General features: G+C 45.5%; 1 protein-coding gene across 2 annotated transcripts; it reads right to left on the bottom strand.

Moving 5' to 3' along the window:
- Positions 1–18: 18 nt before the first annotated feature.
- Positions 19–13666, bottom strand: ncln (nicalin). Of its 2 annotated transcripts, none has more exons than XM_088907818.1 (15): positions 13331–13666; positions 11139–11329; positions 9862–10006; positions 9425–9519; positions 7739–7819; positions 7491–7594; positions 7171–7259; positions 6703–6842; positions 5690–5868; positions 4552–4639; positions 4136–4174; positions 3174–3337; positions 2737–2790; positions 2436–2514; positions 19–1663 (listed from the first exon to the last, which is right to left on the bottom strand). In XM_088907818.1, the coding sequence occupies exons 1-15, from the start codon at positions 13503–13505 to the stop codon at positions 1601–1603; spliced, it is 1686 nt and encodes a 561-aa protein (XP_088763944.1). In that variant the 5' UTR covers positions 13506–13666; the 3' UTR covers positions 19–1600. The 2 variants fall into 2 exon arrangements, with proteins under 2 accessions (XP_088763944.1, XP_088763945.1); XM_088907819.1 differs by having other exon boundaries at positions 3174–3334; positions 13331–13665.
- Between the last annotated feature and the right edge of the window lie 4953 nt (positions 13667–18619).

Here is an 18619-nt window from a genome sequence, read left to right as displayed (position 1 = left end):
TAGATTGAATGACACCAATTTCCTCGTCCCAAACAATCCAACAGAGGAATTTTATTATTTTTTTTTGCAAGAATCACGTTTTTTGGAACAGCTACAACACGATTCAGCAATCGGTGCAGACAAACAGGATTTGGGGGGGTAGGTAAACAAAGGGTTGGAAAATTAAGATTCAGTGCATCGCTCAGCATTCACTGCTTCAATAAATAGATGTAAGGTTGTGTACCCATCATCGCTGGCCTTGCATTGTCAGGGAAGCCCTGCTTCAGTCTTCACCACTGAAACCGTGAGGACAAACCTCTTTGCCCGAGGATACTAGAAAGACTTTGCAAAACCCAGAGGAGAGGGGCAGAGAGAGAGACTGAACACTTCTTGGCTAAAAACTGAGATTAAAAACTGAAGGAGGCTCTTTTTTGCACGCTAACAATGGGACAGTGAGGTGGGGGTCTCGTGTGCTGTCCAGCAGAAGTTGCCAAGGCAACTCAAATGCGTTTCAAGCACTGCCAAATTCCTCATATGTTTATTTCCTCCCAGACCTGTAGTTTGAGATCTGATAGCTGTAGGTTTGATTCTCGTACCTCTGTATAATTTTGCTCACAGCGAAAGACTGAGTAGCCCATACACCATCTCCATGAAACCTTCAAGGTTCCAGGCGGGCCTCATTGTATAAAAGTAGCTTTCGATACTGCCTTTCTGCAATTAAAAACCATTCAGGAGAGTAATATTTCCAAACTGAGGAATAAAATAATTTACAAAAGCACAGCTAAAGTACAAGAACTGTCTGATAGTATGGTAAAGGAGTTGGGTAATCTTGTGATCAATGTTAGAAACGTTACAAAAAGCCAGCATTTTTGCACTGGCCATTGCAAACGTGTTGTGAATTTATAATGGCTCCTAGGAAAAGAAAGGTCATGTCTCATATCACAAGAGTGCTTACTTAGGATAAGAATCTGGATATAGTTATATATATTTTGAATAGTGCCTAACAGAATTCATACCTTCTAATATAATTATTTGAATACCAATTTCTAGAATTCATTGAAATGCAATTCATGAGCTTAGTGTTCAGTTTTTAAAGAATACTGCAGAACACTACCATGGAAAGATAAGACAACATTACTGTTTCAGATGAGCAGTTTCATTTTGTAGTGTTGGGAGGAAAAGGCACTGATGTGCTACATGTGAGCTAAACAAATACTGAGAATTCACGAGACTCCGCCTGTTATCCCTTGCCGGGCTTTGTCCCATTATTATGTGTACTTAACCAGTTGGGCTGCCCCAGTGGGACTCCACCTTTCACCAATACAGTCTGTGATAAGGACCAAGAGGGAACCAATACGGCAGAACAGCCAGCAGGGGGCAGTGTCGAGCAGCAAAGGCATATTCCTGGGACTCCAGCTCTCTCTGTACTTGTCCGAGTGCTAGCAACGGAGAACACAGGCTCATCTGAAACTTCCACACAAGGGGTTGTTCTTTTTAAAGAAAAAAAAAAAGAATAAAAAAACGTTTGGCTGTTTGTTCTGCTTCCCATGTTTTCCTTTCATTCTGAAGAGAACAGGAGTTCGGGGGTCTTGACGAACTTGGGAACTAGGCAGCACGCCTGTTATTGCTGCTTGGTCTTGGATTGCATCATTCTGCGCACAACACTGTAGAGCATGCCAAAGTGCTGTAGAGTCAGAGAGAGAGAGAGAGAGGATGTGTGAGGGGCTCCAATCTTCATGCTGCTGTCAGAATCACTACTACATTTTTTTGGTTTATAGACAAATGAGATTTTGGAGTATATCACAGAACACACTGATGCCCACAGGGGACACACAGAAACCATCTAGAACCAACATGGTGGTCACACGCCTTCCCTTTCACCCTGTGCTGTGGGATTTCATCTTGGAAACCTGCTCCCCGTTTGTATCTGTATCCGATTTCGATGGTGTGTGAGGGGGCAGTTTTTACGACATTTATCTGCATTGTGGAGCAATCCCCCCCCCACCACCACTTCATCCACCACTAAAGTGCTGCCCCCACCTGGGGGAGACACAGCATTCCCCACTGCCCAGCAGGTCACATGGAGGGGTAAAAAATTACTTCAGCCGAATTAAAAGGGAAAAACACTGTCCAGTCTGTGTGGGTCCTTAGTGGAATTTAGCCAGGACACTAGTGTCAATGCCCCTATTTTATGTTAATAGCTCCTTGGGATACTTAATGACTAGGACTTTGCATTGTCACATCCAAAGGGCGGTTCCTCCAACAGAATAGTGACCCCAACAACAACAGTGAAGAACTGGCATGGAAGCCAAGTCAAGAGGTAAGACTACCCCTGGTTCCCTTTGTATTTATTTCAAGGAGCAACAGGATGCAGCTTCCGTGTTATAAAACATATGTTGATAAGTGATGAGAGTTTAAGTGAGAAGTTCATTCTGAATTGTCTTCAAGATATTTACCTGAACGGTGAAATACATCACTCCCAGATAAGCTGCTATACACACTGCTAGAAGCAAGTCAAAGATAGCAGGTTTCACTCTAGAGAGGAACAAGGAAAATTAATTAGTAGGAATATGTTAGGCTAAGTCTGCGATTCTATGCAGTCTTTATTATTTGCACTACGTCTAACAGCATTACCTTGCATTATCTTGCAGAAAGTGTGCCACATTAAATACAAAAGTATCATTCTGTCTTTACACAGTCAAAAAAAAGATTTAGATCCCCATTTATAGGTTTTGGACTTCCAGAAAAGCATGTTACCTGTACGCATTCATAGTCTGTTTCAGCTGATCATAGAAGACAAATTCAGGATCCCTGTGGCGAGAAGGAAATATGGTTTAGCCACATCAGCATGGTTTCAGAACCCCACGGTCTCAATGTGCAGATCAGCTCCACCTGCTGCTTCAAGATGACGAATGTGATTGACCAAAAAAAAAAAAATCAATTTCCAATGCATTCAAGGATCCAAACAGCTGGCACCAGCATCAGTCTGGATCCTCCAGGGATTCAACTGAAGTGGAGCTCCAGGTGGAAGAAGGCAACATATTCTACACAAAACCACTGTATCCAAGCTCGACTAAGGGGCGAAAGCCTTCATCCCAGCAAAGAGAGGAGGAGCGGGCTGTACTGTTATATTGATCACTGCAGGTCTGGGCTCCCAGGTGACGTACGGGAGATCTCTGGCTCTGCGGCTTTACCTCTTGTCAGCTTTGACGTAGTGCTTCTTGACGTCTTTGAGGTAGCGGCCCAGGTAGTACTCCAGCGTGCTCACCACGCTGCTGTCCTTGTCCACCAGCTGGGCCGCCCGCGGCTGAGCCGTCAGCCAGTTGATGACCGAAGACAGCTGCTCCTCCTGCACCTGCTGGAGATCAGGGGAACGACCTCTCACTCTCACTCCCATGCCTACACACCACCGGAGGAAAACACTGACACCTAGCTGCTTCCACCCTTTGCCTTCGGGGAACAGGCTTCTGCAGAGGTGAAATTCTCTAGCAACAGGACTGTGCTTCCTGATTGCTGCTCTATGTGCCAGAATGTCTGGAATAATCACACCATGTCTTCTGAGCTGCAGCAACACACGGATTCCAACCCAACGCATTGAGCCGATTAGTCACTTAAACTGGTTAAAATAGTCATGTTCCAGAGACGTTAAGGCAGACACTAAGTACTATTAAGCCACAAATCCTGCACACCTGGGTCGATCACCTTAGGGAAGGGCTTGTAGAACTATTTAAATTTCCAGGGCCCATAATTCAAAAGTCCAAAGAACACAGAACGTGAAACCAAGAAATCCAAACCAATTAAGACACTGAGAAAAGAAAAACAGAATCAGAATTCTGCACGTGGTTTTCAATCCAACCCAACCCGGAACTATCCAAGTCTTTTACTCCTTCAGCGATTAAACATGCACAATGTTACTATTCCTACATACATTAAAGGCTGTTCTAACTCTACAAATTGTGGAATTCCAAATGGAGTAAGTGCAGGGTCTACACAGTTAAGGGAGTAATTCTCTATCGGTCATTCTTGTTGCGCATCGAACAGGACATTCTTTGCCTTGCTAAATAACCTCTCCAACATAAACATACTGATGTCAAAAAGATCATTTAAAGAGGTCTTAAGCCCTGGGGCACTCAAACAACTCCTGCTGTTTTCTCACCATTTGTTCAGTGAAGATCTGCAGTTCTTCAGGGGCGCCCTAAAGGAAACACAAGGGACAGCTTCAGTACACCTGTTTACAGCACCTGCCATCACACCTGACACACAACAGAGATTACAACTGAGAGAAGCAAACAAATGCACCATGCTCTATGTCCTTATACAGCTACTGCTGTTCATTTTAAAGACTTCCTGCAATAAGACTGCATGCAACCATACTACAATAATTCAAAACAGAAACTATTTTTATCAAAATCTAGTTTTTAATTCTCATATCGAAATGTCAATTGCAATAACCTTCGCACAAAAGAGTGTTTTTCTAATATTTAAATAAATATAGGCATGCAATAAAGAAGAAGGTGTTCTAGTCTTTAACGTCATGTGCTTGAGGTAGGCTTGCTGTTGTTTAGACATTACCTTCTCTGTGAGGTTGTAGATGACTCGGGCAAGCACCTCTGCAATAATCTTAGTATTTCGACTTAGCTTTTGCAAGTCAACGTGAGACCTGACCAGGGGAAATAAGTCACAAGGTTAGCTCTACTTCACAGTGACACTGAAACCCTTCAAAATGCTCTGCAACTAGGAGAACCAGATTATCAACTGAGGAAAGCACCTGGATGGGTCCCCCCCCCCCCCCATCACGTACAGTAGGCCAGCCTGAGCTATCCTACTACCATATTTTAAACTGAGCAAAAAAGAAAAAAGTTAATAATTTTCCAAAAATCATGTAGGTGCATGTGCAAAAACACAATGCATCAAAGGCATTTGCTGCAGAAATCCCCCATCACTCTCCCAGAATTATTTTTTATCAAAAAGGCCAGTGTAGACGAGTGCTAGTTGTACATCTCTAGGCAAGGACCTGAATCCAGCAGGCTGTCTAGCTCTATTTAAACCAATAGCTGGAGAGTGCTGAGAAGTTAAACTGGTCCAATTAATTAAGTGGATAATTAGCTCAATAAGGTCATTAAGAGCAGAAAACTGAAAACCCACACACTGCGGCCCTCTAGGACTGGATTTGAGCACCAACACTTTACTGGAAGGCTGCGGGTTCAACGCCAGGTGGGGTCAGTGGTGCAAGGCACTTCACCCAGAATGCTCCAGCGACCCCAGCTGTTTTGTGCAACAAAACCTGAATGCAAAAATAGTTAATCGTAACGCGCTTCAGATAAAAGTACGAGATGAACTAATTAATGCATAATAGGTCATACAGAGGGAGGTTACGGATTAGTTCCGTAAATCACAGGAGCCTTAGGCTTTTGATACATCTAACACCTGTTTAGCGGAGTTTTCAATATGGCCAAAATGCATGACGTTTGAGTGGGGAGATTCGTCAGCGAGCATCGTCTGCAAAGGAACAAGTAAAGGTCAATTCCACGCGGAGAATCCAAAAGGAGAAACAACGTCTTGGCTTATTGAGCCTTCTTCCAGAGAAGAAACCTCAACAGCCAAAATGCCGCGTTTCTCCCTTCAGCTTTCCAGCGCGGAACTAGCCTTGAGCAGCTCCTCCCAGCCCTGCTGGGGGATCAGGACTGGAGCACCGTGGGAGAGCCCTCACCGCGTGTCCATGATGCTGTTGCGCTGTGCGCTGCGATGGCTCTCCAGGTGAGACAGGGTGAAGGCGGGCAGCCGGCGAATCCCGAAGCGCTCGTGCTCCCAGGCCAGCATGTCGTCGGCCAGGTTGATCTTCTTGTGCACCATGGAGAACTTCATCTCGGGGTACTGGCTGGAGAGCACCTGGCACGGACAAACCCAGAGCAGTCAGCACAGCACAGCACCTGTTGCCCTGCCTGGATTTCCCCGCAAGAATAAAGGCTAAAGACTACAAGTGGAGATGAAGCTCACGGTCCTACACTGTCTCAGAAGAGAGGGGTCTCCAACACTAGCCTCGGAGAGCCCAGTCCAGGAGGTTCAGCCTCTAAAGCATCAATTTTCAAAAGGCCCAGAGGAAATAGAATCAGTTAAACACGTAGTCTGAGAGATCAGTTGGAACACAATTCTGAAAATTATATAAGATATAAGAGCAGTGTGGAGCGGTAATTAGATTTCTGGACTCTTAACTGGAAGGTTGTGGGTTCAAATCCCAGATGAGACGCTTCCGATGTCCCTTGAGCAAGGATACTTTACTCACATTGCTCCAGTAAAACTTACTCCCAGCTGTATAAACAGCTGCAAATTGAAGTCCTCTATATAAATTTGTAATTTCAATAAAATATCCTTCAGGCCTCAAGGAACAGTGTTCCCTTCATTGATACATTACTTACTCAATCAATCAATTGGTTAAACAAGTACTCCTAATCTTCAAGTAACAGATAATTGGGGTGACATGTAAGATTAACTGGACTGGGGCTCTCCAGGACCAGGATTGGAGATTCCTGTCTTAGAAACAGCACAATAGATAGGTGCACTATAATAGACTTAACGCTTGCACACAACACCTTACCCAGAATCTTTTGCTGCTAATATTTTTGTTAATCAAGTTATAGAATCAAACAGCAGCCCAGGTTTAACTGAATATAAATTAATGAGACCGGAAATATGTCAGATGATGATGTAATAAGGACCCCTTACGGTCTCGAGTTCTCTCAGAAGAGTGTGCTGGGGGCTTCCTTCCTTGGGGGGCTTGGACACATGAAGGTGAAGACTGTCTCCATTGCCCAGGGTGTCCAGACACAACACGAAGGCCACATTGTCCTGCAGCAGGCTGGAGTCTGGGGACGAGACGAAAATGCTTTCAGGACAAAGGGACCAGACCTGCATGACTGCTCACTCATTACCCTCAGGATGTGCAAAGTGTTTATACAGTACACCTCCCCATTGACCAATACCATCACTAACTCTTTGTGTGAGGCATGTCGGAAAGAGTACAACTTTATTCACATGCAATATTTACAAGAACAAAATACCCTTAAAGTAAAACAAAAAAACAATGCATCTGCTGTGCTTTCTGGTGGATCTATAGTAGATAAACCTTAATATTTTGAACCACCATGCCTAAGCATCATGGCTTAATCAAAGCAGCAGTCTCCAAGACGGTACCTGTATGATCCAGATTATCTTCCAGCCAGCGTTTCGTGCCCTGATAGTTGAACTTCCCCCCTCCAGACACAAAGAACAGCAGGTTGTACCTAAGGAAGAAAACACTTAACTAAATCTTCAAGGGAACAGACAAATGCCTTTCCTTTCCTATAAAACCCAGCAAGATACATATCTGTTTCATGCAGCTAACTTCGCACTTTCAAATAACAACCAGAGATCGATTTAGCAGGAATCTGCAATCTGCCCATCTTCCAGCAGTGCAGCAACTGTCCCAAAGCTCCAGGATGGGTCGCTCCACTCGGCCGACAGGAAGTGCTTACCCTGCGTGTGTCCTCTTGTAGGTGTAAAGCCTGGAGAAGAGACGGGCCAGCTCCAATAGGACCGCGACCCCACTGCCATTGGAGTCCGCACCATAAGACAGCCACTGCCAGGGAGAGATCACAGGGTTCAAGAAACACTTCATAAAACAGGCCAGTGTCTTTGGAACCTTTCATGAATGAGTAGTGAACTGCGGGAAGTGAATGTTAACTAGGGTCTAGGGAAAATGTGTGTGGGGGGGGAGTCTCACCGGAGCCACGCCGAAGGAATCGTAGTGAGCCACCAGGACGATCGTGGGGAGATCTTCTCCTCCCACTCCTGCCAGCCTACCCTGAGATGGGAGAAAACCGTACAGGGTTACTGCCCTACCACGCTTCAGTCCAACCATCAGCGCTTAGAGAAGAAAATGAGATTAAATCAGAACTTAAACCTGCTCATCAGTCTTAAACAACCTCTAGCAACAACCAAAAATCTTTCTTTTAAGGACATGGTTTGTATTTTGATACTGGTGAGCAAATCCAGGCTGGTGTCGCCGTGTATATGCAAAAGGCAAGATGCACAGATCTGCAAGGAAGCCGTCTCTGTTCACTGCCAAGCCTGACCTTTTGGCGCCTTGCAAAAAAAAACAAACAACTTTGCGTTTAACCTGATGGCGAAATTCTTGGCCTTCCTCACATTTAGTGGTGAGCATCCGAGGTCTGGCATCAACAGGAAGCGATTCACAAATTAACAGCGTATCCTTTACGCTGTATGGGGAGGTATTGCTCCATCACTACTGCAGGCAACGGTATTTGTTTTTGTGGGTGAAACACAAGGAGTTTGTTTTCTCCTCACGTACACATATGACATATGCAAGGGGGGCAGTCAGCCCTCCTTGCCCCTATACCGGTGCCCATATTGAGAGAGCTATCTACACAACCTAGGTCTAGGATCGTTTCTAAACTGGCACAGCTACAGTCTCCCTAAGCCACAGCTCAGAACCCCCCATGTTTCTTGTCTAGATCTGTGTCATAAGAACAATGTTGTACTGCTTTGAAAGATGCTCATCTCTCAAGTGACCTTTCTTTCCCCGTCCAAGCTGAATACCGCATGCCTCCTTCCCCCATCGTAAGGCCTGCAGGGTCCCACTGCACAAACCTGCCTTCAACAGTGAGCGAGACACAGCCCCTGCAGGGAGCAATCACGGCCTCCCTGTGAATCCCCTGGAGCCCCTCTCCACTGATCCCCGGTCAGCATCACCAAGCCTGTTCAACCGAAGTCTAAGGCTCTTAACTGCAAACCCACTTTAACAGTATCACAGCTCACTCAACCGCTAATTAAACACAGCCATCCTCGCACAGCAAAACTTGTGCATTACTACCGCAAAGCACAAACATGTGCTGGAACACATGCAGAATGCAGTGGCAACCTTGAGGAAAAACCTGCCTAGGAACATTATAAAGGAAAAAGGAACATGGGTAGGTATGGATGACCTACCCACATACTCATTACTATATTTAAAACAACGCGATTTGGGGCATCATTGCATTTCATGTATAGGATAAACCACACAATGAAATACGGAGAACTATGTGGTTTCTTAGGGATGAGCTGATTAAAATTCATGTGACCGAAAAGCTACGAGTAAACAGCGATCACTGCAGCTGAATGAGTCAAGGCAATGGAAAGTAAACCTCTTCTTAAGATTAGGCTTGATGTCCAAATTGATTGATCAAATGCTCGTTGTAAAAGTGCTAGTTCTAAATGAGAATATTCTGCTCTACCCCGCATATGTTAATCTTCAAACCACTTAATATTTGACAGAATCTCGCAATCCATTCACAGCATGCAGGATTACCCTGTAACAGAATCGAAGCCACAAAGAACGGCAAATCATTGCACTTTAGCCCATCAGTCCTCAACAGTACGACACTTCTCTCACATGCAGGGTACACACCTCTAGACTAGTGATAGCCCAGTCACTCACTGCCTTGCTCTGAGCGCCACTTGTTACCATCTGGAACCCATTGGCTGTCGCTGTGTGGAGCAGCACTGGCAGACAAGGAAACAAAGAATTTTGTGTTAATAGAACAAGATTTGTTATTGGTTTAGGTCCTCTACAATTGATTTCACCAATACAGAATCAGATCCACTTTCTAGCAATATTTCAGCTTCTCTGACCTCAGCTCAAGCAGCCATGCCTGTCATTCAAATATCACCCAGTGATTCAGCAATCCAACCCATTTTACAGCCAGTGTTCTGCAAGTATAACCTTGTTGAGCATTCCTAATTCATCACGACGTAACCATCCACACTATGATACAAAAATGACAATGCCCGAGTTCCCTGAGAAAACGAACATGCCTGCAAGACTGCGCAGACGGCGCCCCCTACCTTCGGCAGCAGAGGCGGAGCCTTGTGAGGAAGAGGAGGCAAGGGTCTGCTCGTAGATGGACAGCAGCTCCTCGTCCTCCAGAGCGAAGTAGACGGGGACGATGGTCTCGGTGGCCAGCAGCTCCGGCTCGATCTCCATAAACTGCTGCAGGGGTTTTCCGGAGAAGATGGGATTAGAGGAGTGACACCCCAGCCCAGTCCTGGGAGAGACAGCCCTGTCTCTCCTGGTTTTTGCTCCAGCTGAGTTTTTTGTAAGAATTTCTGCTTACATCTATAATTAATGTTTAATAATTTATAATCATAATCTATAATGATACTATTTTTTTTTCCACTTAAAACAGATTTCCAGTTATTTTGTTTTTTATATCTACTCGATTCTTGACTTCTAATTTTTAATCTTTGGGATTTTTTGTAATGACGAGAACATTCATAAGGCTCACTGATTTCAGTTCTCTATTTGGGGTGCATTTTAGACATCTGCTTTCATCTCTTCAAAGATTTGTCATGGGTGTCAATCCTACACCAGTTTGTGAGTTTCAGAACAGCCCTCATTCAGATGTGTTGCCTAAAATGTAACCAACTGAACCTCTACAGAAGGAAACAATGCTCATGATAGGTATGTCAGATACAGTCTTTCCCATTACTCATTAATCAGCCAGTAAGAGCTGTTTGTCAGAAATAATCACAAGTGGCAAGAGGCTGTAGATTTTTGTGTGGTGACATTGTTGGAAACGGTACTCAAGAACAGGGTATTTTGTACAACCCAGAAGTGACTGATGAATCAAGTTAAAACTCTTAAGCAACTATCTAGAGTTATCAATAAGCACTAGAGATCAAGAGCTGCTTGGAATGAGAACAAGCATGTTCCTACAGGGGCAGGGTTTGGAACCACTGCATTAGCAACGTAACCTTGAATGAATGCAAGTTTTGCTGTCCCCGAACTCTTAGAAACACACCAGAATAACTGATATCGTCAAGACAACTGCTTGGTCAATGCTTGGTCCACTTCCTGGACCACTGCGTGATGCCATGGGGGCAAGACGCAAAAGCACAGTTTTACAGTTCGGCACACAGGACATAAGAAAAGCACCTGCAGATGGGCCACATGAAGGGAGAACGAGAAGGGTCAGGACAGCAGCACAGACAGGAAGCCAAGGCTTTGAAAACCAAGGACAAACCACGATACGGGAGGAAAGAAACCTTGCAGGGCGCACGAGATCCCAAAAGGCCGACCTTGGCCCTGGGCGGACGGATGCTGCCGTGCAGGACGCCCTTACCTGCACGATGTCCTGCGGCATGGTGGACATGTTCTGCGGCAGGACGAGGACCACGGCTCCCGCCGACTGGCGAAGGGCCTTCTGGTACTTCTCGTAGGAGAAATCCACGAGCCGCAGCAACACACAGCGGCGGCTTAGGACCTCCGCTTCCACCGTGCGTGCCTCCGTGTTCAATATGGCGTTCCGCGTGCCTGGGAACGCAAGCAGTGACATGCAGAGGGGCAGGCGTTATGCTTGCACCGATTCAGAGCACGGCTACCATCCGCTCATATCACCATTCACATTGCGAATGCCTTTAAATCCCCATCGACACGCACATCGATTTCTGGTTCATAAAACACAATCGCCTACAGGTTTCAACGTACATGCAGCCCTCCTGTCATCAGAACTCACTAAGCATCCTCTCCGTTGCACGTGTGACATGAGGCCAGAACAAATTCCTGCCACTTATTTCTGTCCTGGGCTCCTTTGTTCCCAGAGGAGACCCAGGATTGCCAGACTGTACGTTTGCAACACTTCTGAGTTGTGGCGCACAGTCATCATTCTTTCACCAGCCAGGAAGGATCTGTTTTTTTCCTTCGAGAGAGCGCGATTGCTACACCACGCGCGCGTGGGCTGTCCTCGTGACCCGAATGAAGAACGACCGCTCCATGCCTTGTTTCCTGACAATCGGAGCCGATCCGGAGATGCACGCCGATTGCCAGGACGTCAAGATCTCATCTCTTCGTTTCTCTGAGTGCCTAGATGTTTCACACACGGTTCGGACATTCCACGACCCAAGGTGGCCTTCGGAGTGAGGTCCCAGTAGACTAGTCTTCACCCTGGTCAAGGGTAGCCTACTGACACCTGAGGATCCACAGCCGAAACGTTGCGTCTCTCTTCTTTTCAGCATGGGATAAACCTTTACTTGTTCCTTTGCAGCTTGTGCATGCTGATGCAGCTCACTACTTGAACGTCTTCTGCCCTTCACACTCTGTGCTTCAGGAGGGCTTTCATCAGGAGTGATCACACTGCCTGTCGGCTGGCTGGAGTGGGCAGAGTACCTGTTGCTAGTCAGGTTTTTCACTGTAGTTTCCGAACAGGTTTGCTTTTTCCAGTGTGGCACTGTCCCCAACCTAGAGGACCTGATGTGCCACAGTTTGTCTAGCCTCTCCCCGCCTGGGACCAATCCGGTATGGTTTCACCTGCCAAAACCCCCCCACCAGCATAGTGCTCTTTCGGACATGCAAGCCTCTCCACCACAAGATCACAGAAGAAGCTCCTGTCATTATAAAGTCGCTTAATTTGCAGATTTCTTTTAGCTCGAATAGGTAGCTGTGTCAGCATTAGTAGGCTGAAAAAGAACGGGTAAAGATTTAATCTTTCCATCTACTTCTGTCCTGGGCAACGCTTTCGGCTTCAAAACTGCACAGTAGAAACGTTGTCTCTCTTTTCTTTTCCCTCCAGCATGGAATAAACCTTTTACCGATTTCCTTCAGTGTCACCCTAAAGACAGCCAGTGCAGATTCTTTCCAAGACGTTTGATGGCGTGTGCGACCTTGTGACAGTTTTACACGAGGTGCAGGCGAATCTTCAACTCTTGCGTGACAGCCAGCAACACCAGGTGCGTTTTCAGGCGTGTCGCCCGATTTGCATAGATCCGAGCGAGATTAAAATTCGCCTCAACCTTTAACTTTTGTCGTACGTGCTCCTTCTCAGATTTTGTTCAGGACGCTTGAGACTCATAAGACATGCAACTACCGTGCACTGGGGACACGTCGGTTCCTGCCGTCCCTGAATCAATCTGGTTCATGTCCCTCTGGGCTCAATCGATCTTTTAACAAAATCACATTCTCATATCACGTTGTGTTTCGTTTAAGGTAAACCAGTACAATGACACTGCCCCCGGGCTGCACCGCAGGCGCCCTGCCACCGTTCCTGTCGCTATCGATTAATCAGCACTTAAGCGGAAAAAAACGACATTTTTTTCTTGTTGCGCAAGTCAGTATCGCTCGAGTGTCGTCAAAACGTGAAGTCAATTTAGAAAACATATCAAAACAGCCTCGGTGACTTCTACAACATGAAGGCCTCATCTAGCTCTTTTTGCTTTGGGCTTAAACGTTGCCCTCGCTGTTATTTATACCCGTTACGCGTAACCAAAAACCCTGGGTACGATTTTCTGAGATTCATCGCGAGCCAGGCATGCTACCTACCGTACGGTTGCCCCTGTAGGTCATACTGCTGCATACGGTACACTGTAAATTCGTGTGCAGCTTCGGCTGGAAGCGGAGAGACCAGAATAAGCACCGCCGGCAGAAAAACAATGAAAGTTAACGGGAAAGAAGACTTAAGCATGTTCTCAAACACCTCGCTGGCCTCCTCGAACATGTTGGCGCCGTAAACAAAGGTTAAAAGAAAAAAGAAATGCTTCAAATCTTTAGAAAAAGAGAAACGAAAGTCTTCGGTTTGATTCAATGGGTTGAAAGTGACAGCTCACGCTGACAAACACGGCACGACCACAATACGGGGTCCTACAGGCGTTCTAAGTAGACACCTAAATACGAAAGGGGCTTTCAGGCACCAGATGGACGCCACTGTCTTTACGTTAACTTTGTTTCTTATGACATTACAAAATATAAATCCTTATATATATCTAGATATATAATATGTCCTTTGAAATGTTCACTTTTTTGAATAAAGGTCCTTTAGGAGCCCACAGACACCTAAGTCTGTTCCAGAAATAGAAAACGATTCTGGGTAGTGTAGTCCTTTACTAAAAGAGACGTAGGTTACGTTCTAACAAAGCTCAAATTAAATCTGTTTAAGAACAGATACAGGAACTACAGTTGGTAAATTATCAAAACTATGAAAAGAAGTCAAACTAAAATTTCAACTGTATGCGTATCTGTTTTATATTTTTTCATTATTTTCCCTTATTAGAAACATTTACTAATAAGTAGATAAATGTTGTTTAGAAACGCTTGTTTTGGTTTGATGACTTTGAAAAAGCTAATGTCTACCTTTAATGAATTTATGGACGCCAGAGGGCGCTGATAAACAGACAAAATATGATGAAGTCAAATTCTTACCGGATTCGTTTCACCTAAGGCCATGTCTTCACTGTTTGGGAAAGATGGTTCATAAAAGCGGGCTTTGTTTTGAAACAGAACGCATTCATTATTAATGCTAATAGAGAAGCAATATCTTTCTTAAAGCTTGGTGTCTGAAACTGAACACAGTATTGCAACTGAGGTCTAATGCATTGTGTATTTTTAAGCATGACTTTGCATTCTTTTTTGCTGCCATAAATATATTCCTTTCCTGTCTCTCTCGGCCTTGTCTTTCTGGACTTGTATTTGCAGCTCGATGTTCTGGTCAGGATCCAGTTTGCGGTTCTTTTTGCCTAATTCTCAAGTGCCTATCAGATCTATGCAGGCCACCATGTTCTATATTGTCATTTGTTGGCCTTTGTTATAATTGTTTTCCTGTGCCCCTAGTACCATGTTTCTGAAGAGTACCCAGGCTTTCTCTCCCAAGTCTATATCCAATTGATCCCAATTTCTTCACTTAAGATCTGTGTCACTCTTTTAAATTCTGTTTTTTTTTCCACTTTTGGAAACCACATGGTTTTAGCGTAGTGGGGTTCTTAACCTGAGGTGTGGGTAAGGCCACATGTTTTTAGAAGGCAATCATCGAAAACACAAATGAAACACAGGCCTGTAAGAACCATCAAACCTAGGTATTTTAAGATAAACTTTAAAAAGTGCAGATTTTTTAATGTACTCTTCACTTTCTGGCGAAATTAAAATAAATGTATAATATTATTTGTTTATTTTATAGTTAGTTGTCTTAGATTTAAAGAGGTGAACCTGCTTCAATGATTTTTGGTCAGGGGTGCGAGAACAGATTTTGAAAACAAAAGGGGAGCAGTTCAGTTCAAGAACTACGGGATTAGACTCTTCACTTCAAGTTTTGAAATTCACCTTGAAAGTGTCCATGTTGTGATCTCTTACATCTATGTTTCCTCCTCCATCTGACCCACTTCACAAGATCAGATTCGTCCCATACTGGTGCTTTGACAAACTAAAAAAATGAATCATGCCCCCACAATCTGTCCATCCATTATTTAACCACTTCTCCCAGTTCAGGGTCACGGGGGAGCCGGAGTCTATCCCAGCAAGCAACGGGCACAAGGCAGGGTACGCCCTGGATGGGACGCCAGTCCATTGCAGGGCACAGTCACCATTCCCAGCCATTTCAAATTTGGCGTTTGTGCTCCTAGTGGTGCCAACGAGAAGAAATGTGAAATTCCACAATATAATGTTGGTTTTTTTTCCCTGCGGCACACTGATTGCGGATTGTCACAAATCATCATTACGACTACCTGAGTTGCGTTGCCTGTAGCGCATTCCCTTCGCTAAACCATCCGAGCCATTCATTTAAAAAAAAACTGTGTCTTTGTGTCGTTCGCAATATAAGCGTAATAAAAGCTGTATAAGGAAAAATATTTTCTAACTGGATTAAGGTAGTGTGGGCCAGACAGGAAAAAGAAATCTAAAGTAAAATAACAATTGTGGTCAGATGCCTCTACAGTTTGTAGAAGGTGGCACGTTTTTTTTTGTTATATTGAACGTCTTGTCACCACAGAATAATAACACATTTCGGTGTACGCGCCCTTCCTTCAACTTTGTGTTAATTGCTCTCAGTTAAGCTCCATTTCCCACTAGTACAATCCACACTAAATCACTGTGAATAACGCGATAATGTTTCAAGTTGTTAGAAGTCCTACGTTGACTAAACAAAGCGTCTACTCAATTTACCACCTCCGAGACAAGTTTATGTTTGGTTTATATAACATTTCATCGCCTAGATTGGGAAGCAATTACCGTGCTTTTGTGACGTGTGTATTTTCTAAATGTCAGGGAAGCACAATATTCAGAAAAACGGTTGGAATCTCTTAGACTACAAAACCATTAATTGAGCTCCTAATGGCCTTACCCCTGCCACCAGGCTTTTATGTGATTCTAATAAATCATTTGGGCAAACCGGGCAAGTTCCACCCCCAGAGGATGGGAGGTGGGTTTGAAGTGGGATCGCTGTTCAGCCCAGAGAGCGAGACGCGGGCATTCAGTGGCAGAGAGATGGTACGGAATGAAATGATGTCATGTTTGCTTTTTTGGCAAACCGCTTGAGTAGGTAGAAGATTAATGGCTAAATAACGCCCTGTAATCTCGCTTAATGGACACGACGATTTGCTGTTTCCATCGGCGTGTGGAATCTCGCCTCTGCTGTGAACAGGGCGACGAGCAGACAAAAGCGCCCAGACCAATTAGCTGCTGAACTATCTGCGCTCCTTGTTCAGGATTTCACTTGTAAGCAGACAATTATGCATTAAACACAGGTCTTAAGAATATCCTATCCTCCGGGTGCGGTTATGGATGGTTTTCCAACAGCGATGACAGCAGAGGCCTACAGCAGCACCCGACAGAGAAAGAAAGGAGAGCCAAGACCGCTGTCTTCCTTGATGACAACTTAATCTGGAAATGCGCTTCTGTCTTTTGCCCTGCCTCAGTTTTGTTTTCCCACCCTTTATGGGCTTTAACGAGCACCTGTTACGATCTGTTAAGCTTGTTTGACAGTGTGAGAACCTGCAGCGCAGTGCAGAGATGGAAGAGCTTGTACTTGTACCGCAAGCAACACACCCTCCAAACGGCTCCCTGCCCCCGAGAGTGAGGGCTCTCACTGCCCATTCTGGTGAAGGAAGCCAAGAAGGGGGACGGAATGCTGGGGAAAAACCTCAGGGACACACGTGGAAGAAATGGAAATTTAAACCCGAGAACAGGAGGCACTTCCCTACCCAGAGGCTTGTGGCCTTCTTTCAAGAAACAGATCCTTGAATCAATTAACTCCTCACTACCAAACAGGCTAGACGGGCCAAGTGTAACCCCCTCGTCTGTAACCTTTGTTGCTCTAATTTTTACCCCTCCTTGTGTTCTTATGGTTTTATTCCAATGGCGGGTTTCTGACATACGTCTGTGAGTTGCGTTGTGATGCTTTTAGGAGTGAACATCCATGCTTTCAAACCCCAGTGCGCACAGGCCTCACTGTACAAGATGCCAGCACTATGAAGGAGAGGCGCATGCAGTTCTGGGCACCGAATCGCCAGTACAGGGCGACCACGCTGTTGACGGTCTTCCTGCCATACTGTGGAAACCTAATGACTCAGCTCTGTGCGGATTCTGACTTCAAGGTGGAGATGCACTTTCCCCATGTGAACAAAAGGTGCAGTCGCCGTGTGAGTAATTGCCAGGGATTACTGAGGGATTAGCCTTTCAGCGCTAAGTAGGCTTTTTAAAAAGTTTTTATTGACTCCCTAAACCCCTTCTTTCACCATTTCCCTCACTGCCAACAGGCTCCGCTGAGCATTCGTCTGCCCTGGCTGGGGGCTGTTTCGGACACCAGCGTCCACGTCTCCCAGACTTCAAGAACAGAAGAGGGAGGGGGCGGGGTCACGAGCCAAGCGCGGTGGGGCACAAGGCATCCCAGCAAAGCTCAAAGTACAGGAGCATGGAGGATAGACTGCCCTTGCCATCTCCACAGAAGAAAGCTCTGACACTACAGCTCCGCGCTTATGTTGGATGTTTTCATTCCAATCAAGTAAAAAAAAGGGCAAAGTCCATACCATACCGGAGCATCTCACACACCTAGATCTCGTCCTGGTTTCTTTAGCATCATCAGATGAGAGAGTACATGAGCAACACCCTCCCCCCACCTGGTGGGACACTGGACCACTGCAGGGATTCATTCCAGCAGCACTGATCACTGGGCTGGAGCAGCCGGGACAAAGTACCTCCCCCTCTAGGTACAACAGTGCCAGTGTCCGCAGCAGGGGCTCGAACCCACAACCCCTCATTACGCGACGCCGTCCCCCAGATCAAAGCAAGAAGAGGACAGGAGCAGCGAGAGATGCCACATGTAGTAAATCAGGCACAGACAATTGCTCAGACGTAAATCAGTAACGGATGCAGGGAAGTGCCAGAAGGGGGGGGGGGTTGGGGTGGTAGGGGCGCATACAATAACAGTGATGATTGATGCATTATGGAATTTGGGAAGGCGGTTAACTGGCATAGTAGCTTCTAGATGATTTTTTCAAAAGGTCACTATAACAAGACAGTCCATCTCTGCTGTAATGCCAAGCCTCAGATAATGGACGGTAAGGCCTCGTGGAGCCAGATACTCCATTAAGTCACATTAATGTGTTTCAGGAGCGCAGGGGGCTACTCATCTCTTTCGTATCCTGTTTCACTGGCTGTCTATTTGCACGGAGGCTGAGGTGCGGAAATGCTCTATTCCTGCTCCCGGCCCTGTTTCTTTCCAACACGCTGGTCAGGGATGCATGGAATTGGGGGCTGAGCCATGCACAGATCCCAGCTCTCTTATTTCGACCCCCGCAGTGATCTCTACTGCCTTTCCATTGCAATTCCTTGCCTACAGGGGTACAG

The sequence above is a fragment of the Atractosteus spatula genome, chromosome 28 (genome assembly GCF_055471065.1).
Source record: "Atractosteus spatula isolate fAtrSpa1 chromosome 28, fAtrSpa1.hap1, whole genome shotgun sequence".
In the NCBI taxonomy this organism is placed as follows: domain Eukaryota; kingdom Metazoa; phylum Chordata; class Actinopteri; order Semionotiformes; family Lepisosteidae; genus Atractosteus; species Atractosteus spatula.
The sequence above is the reverse complement of the archived record's forward strand: the minus strand, read 5'-3'. Positions and strand labels throughout refer to the sequence as shown.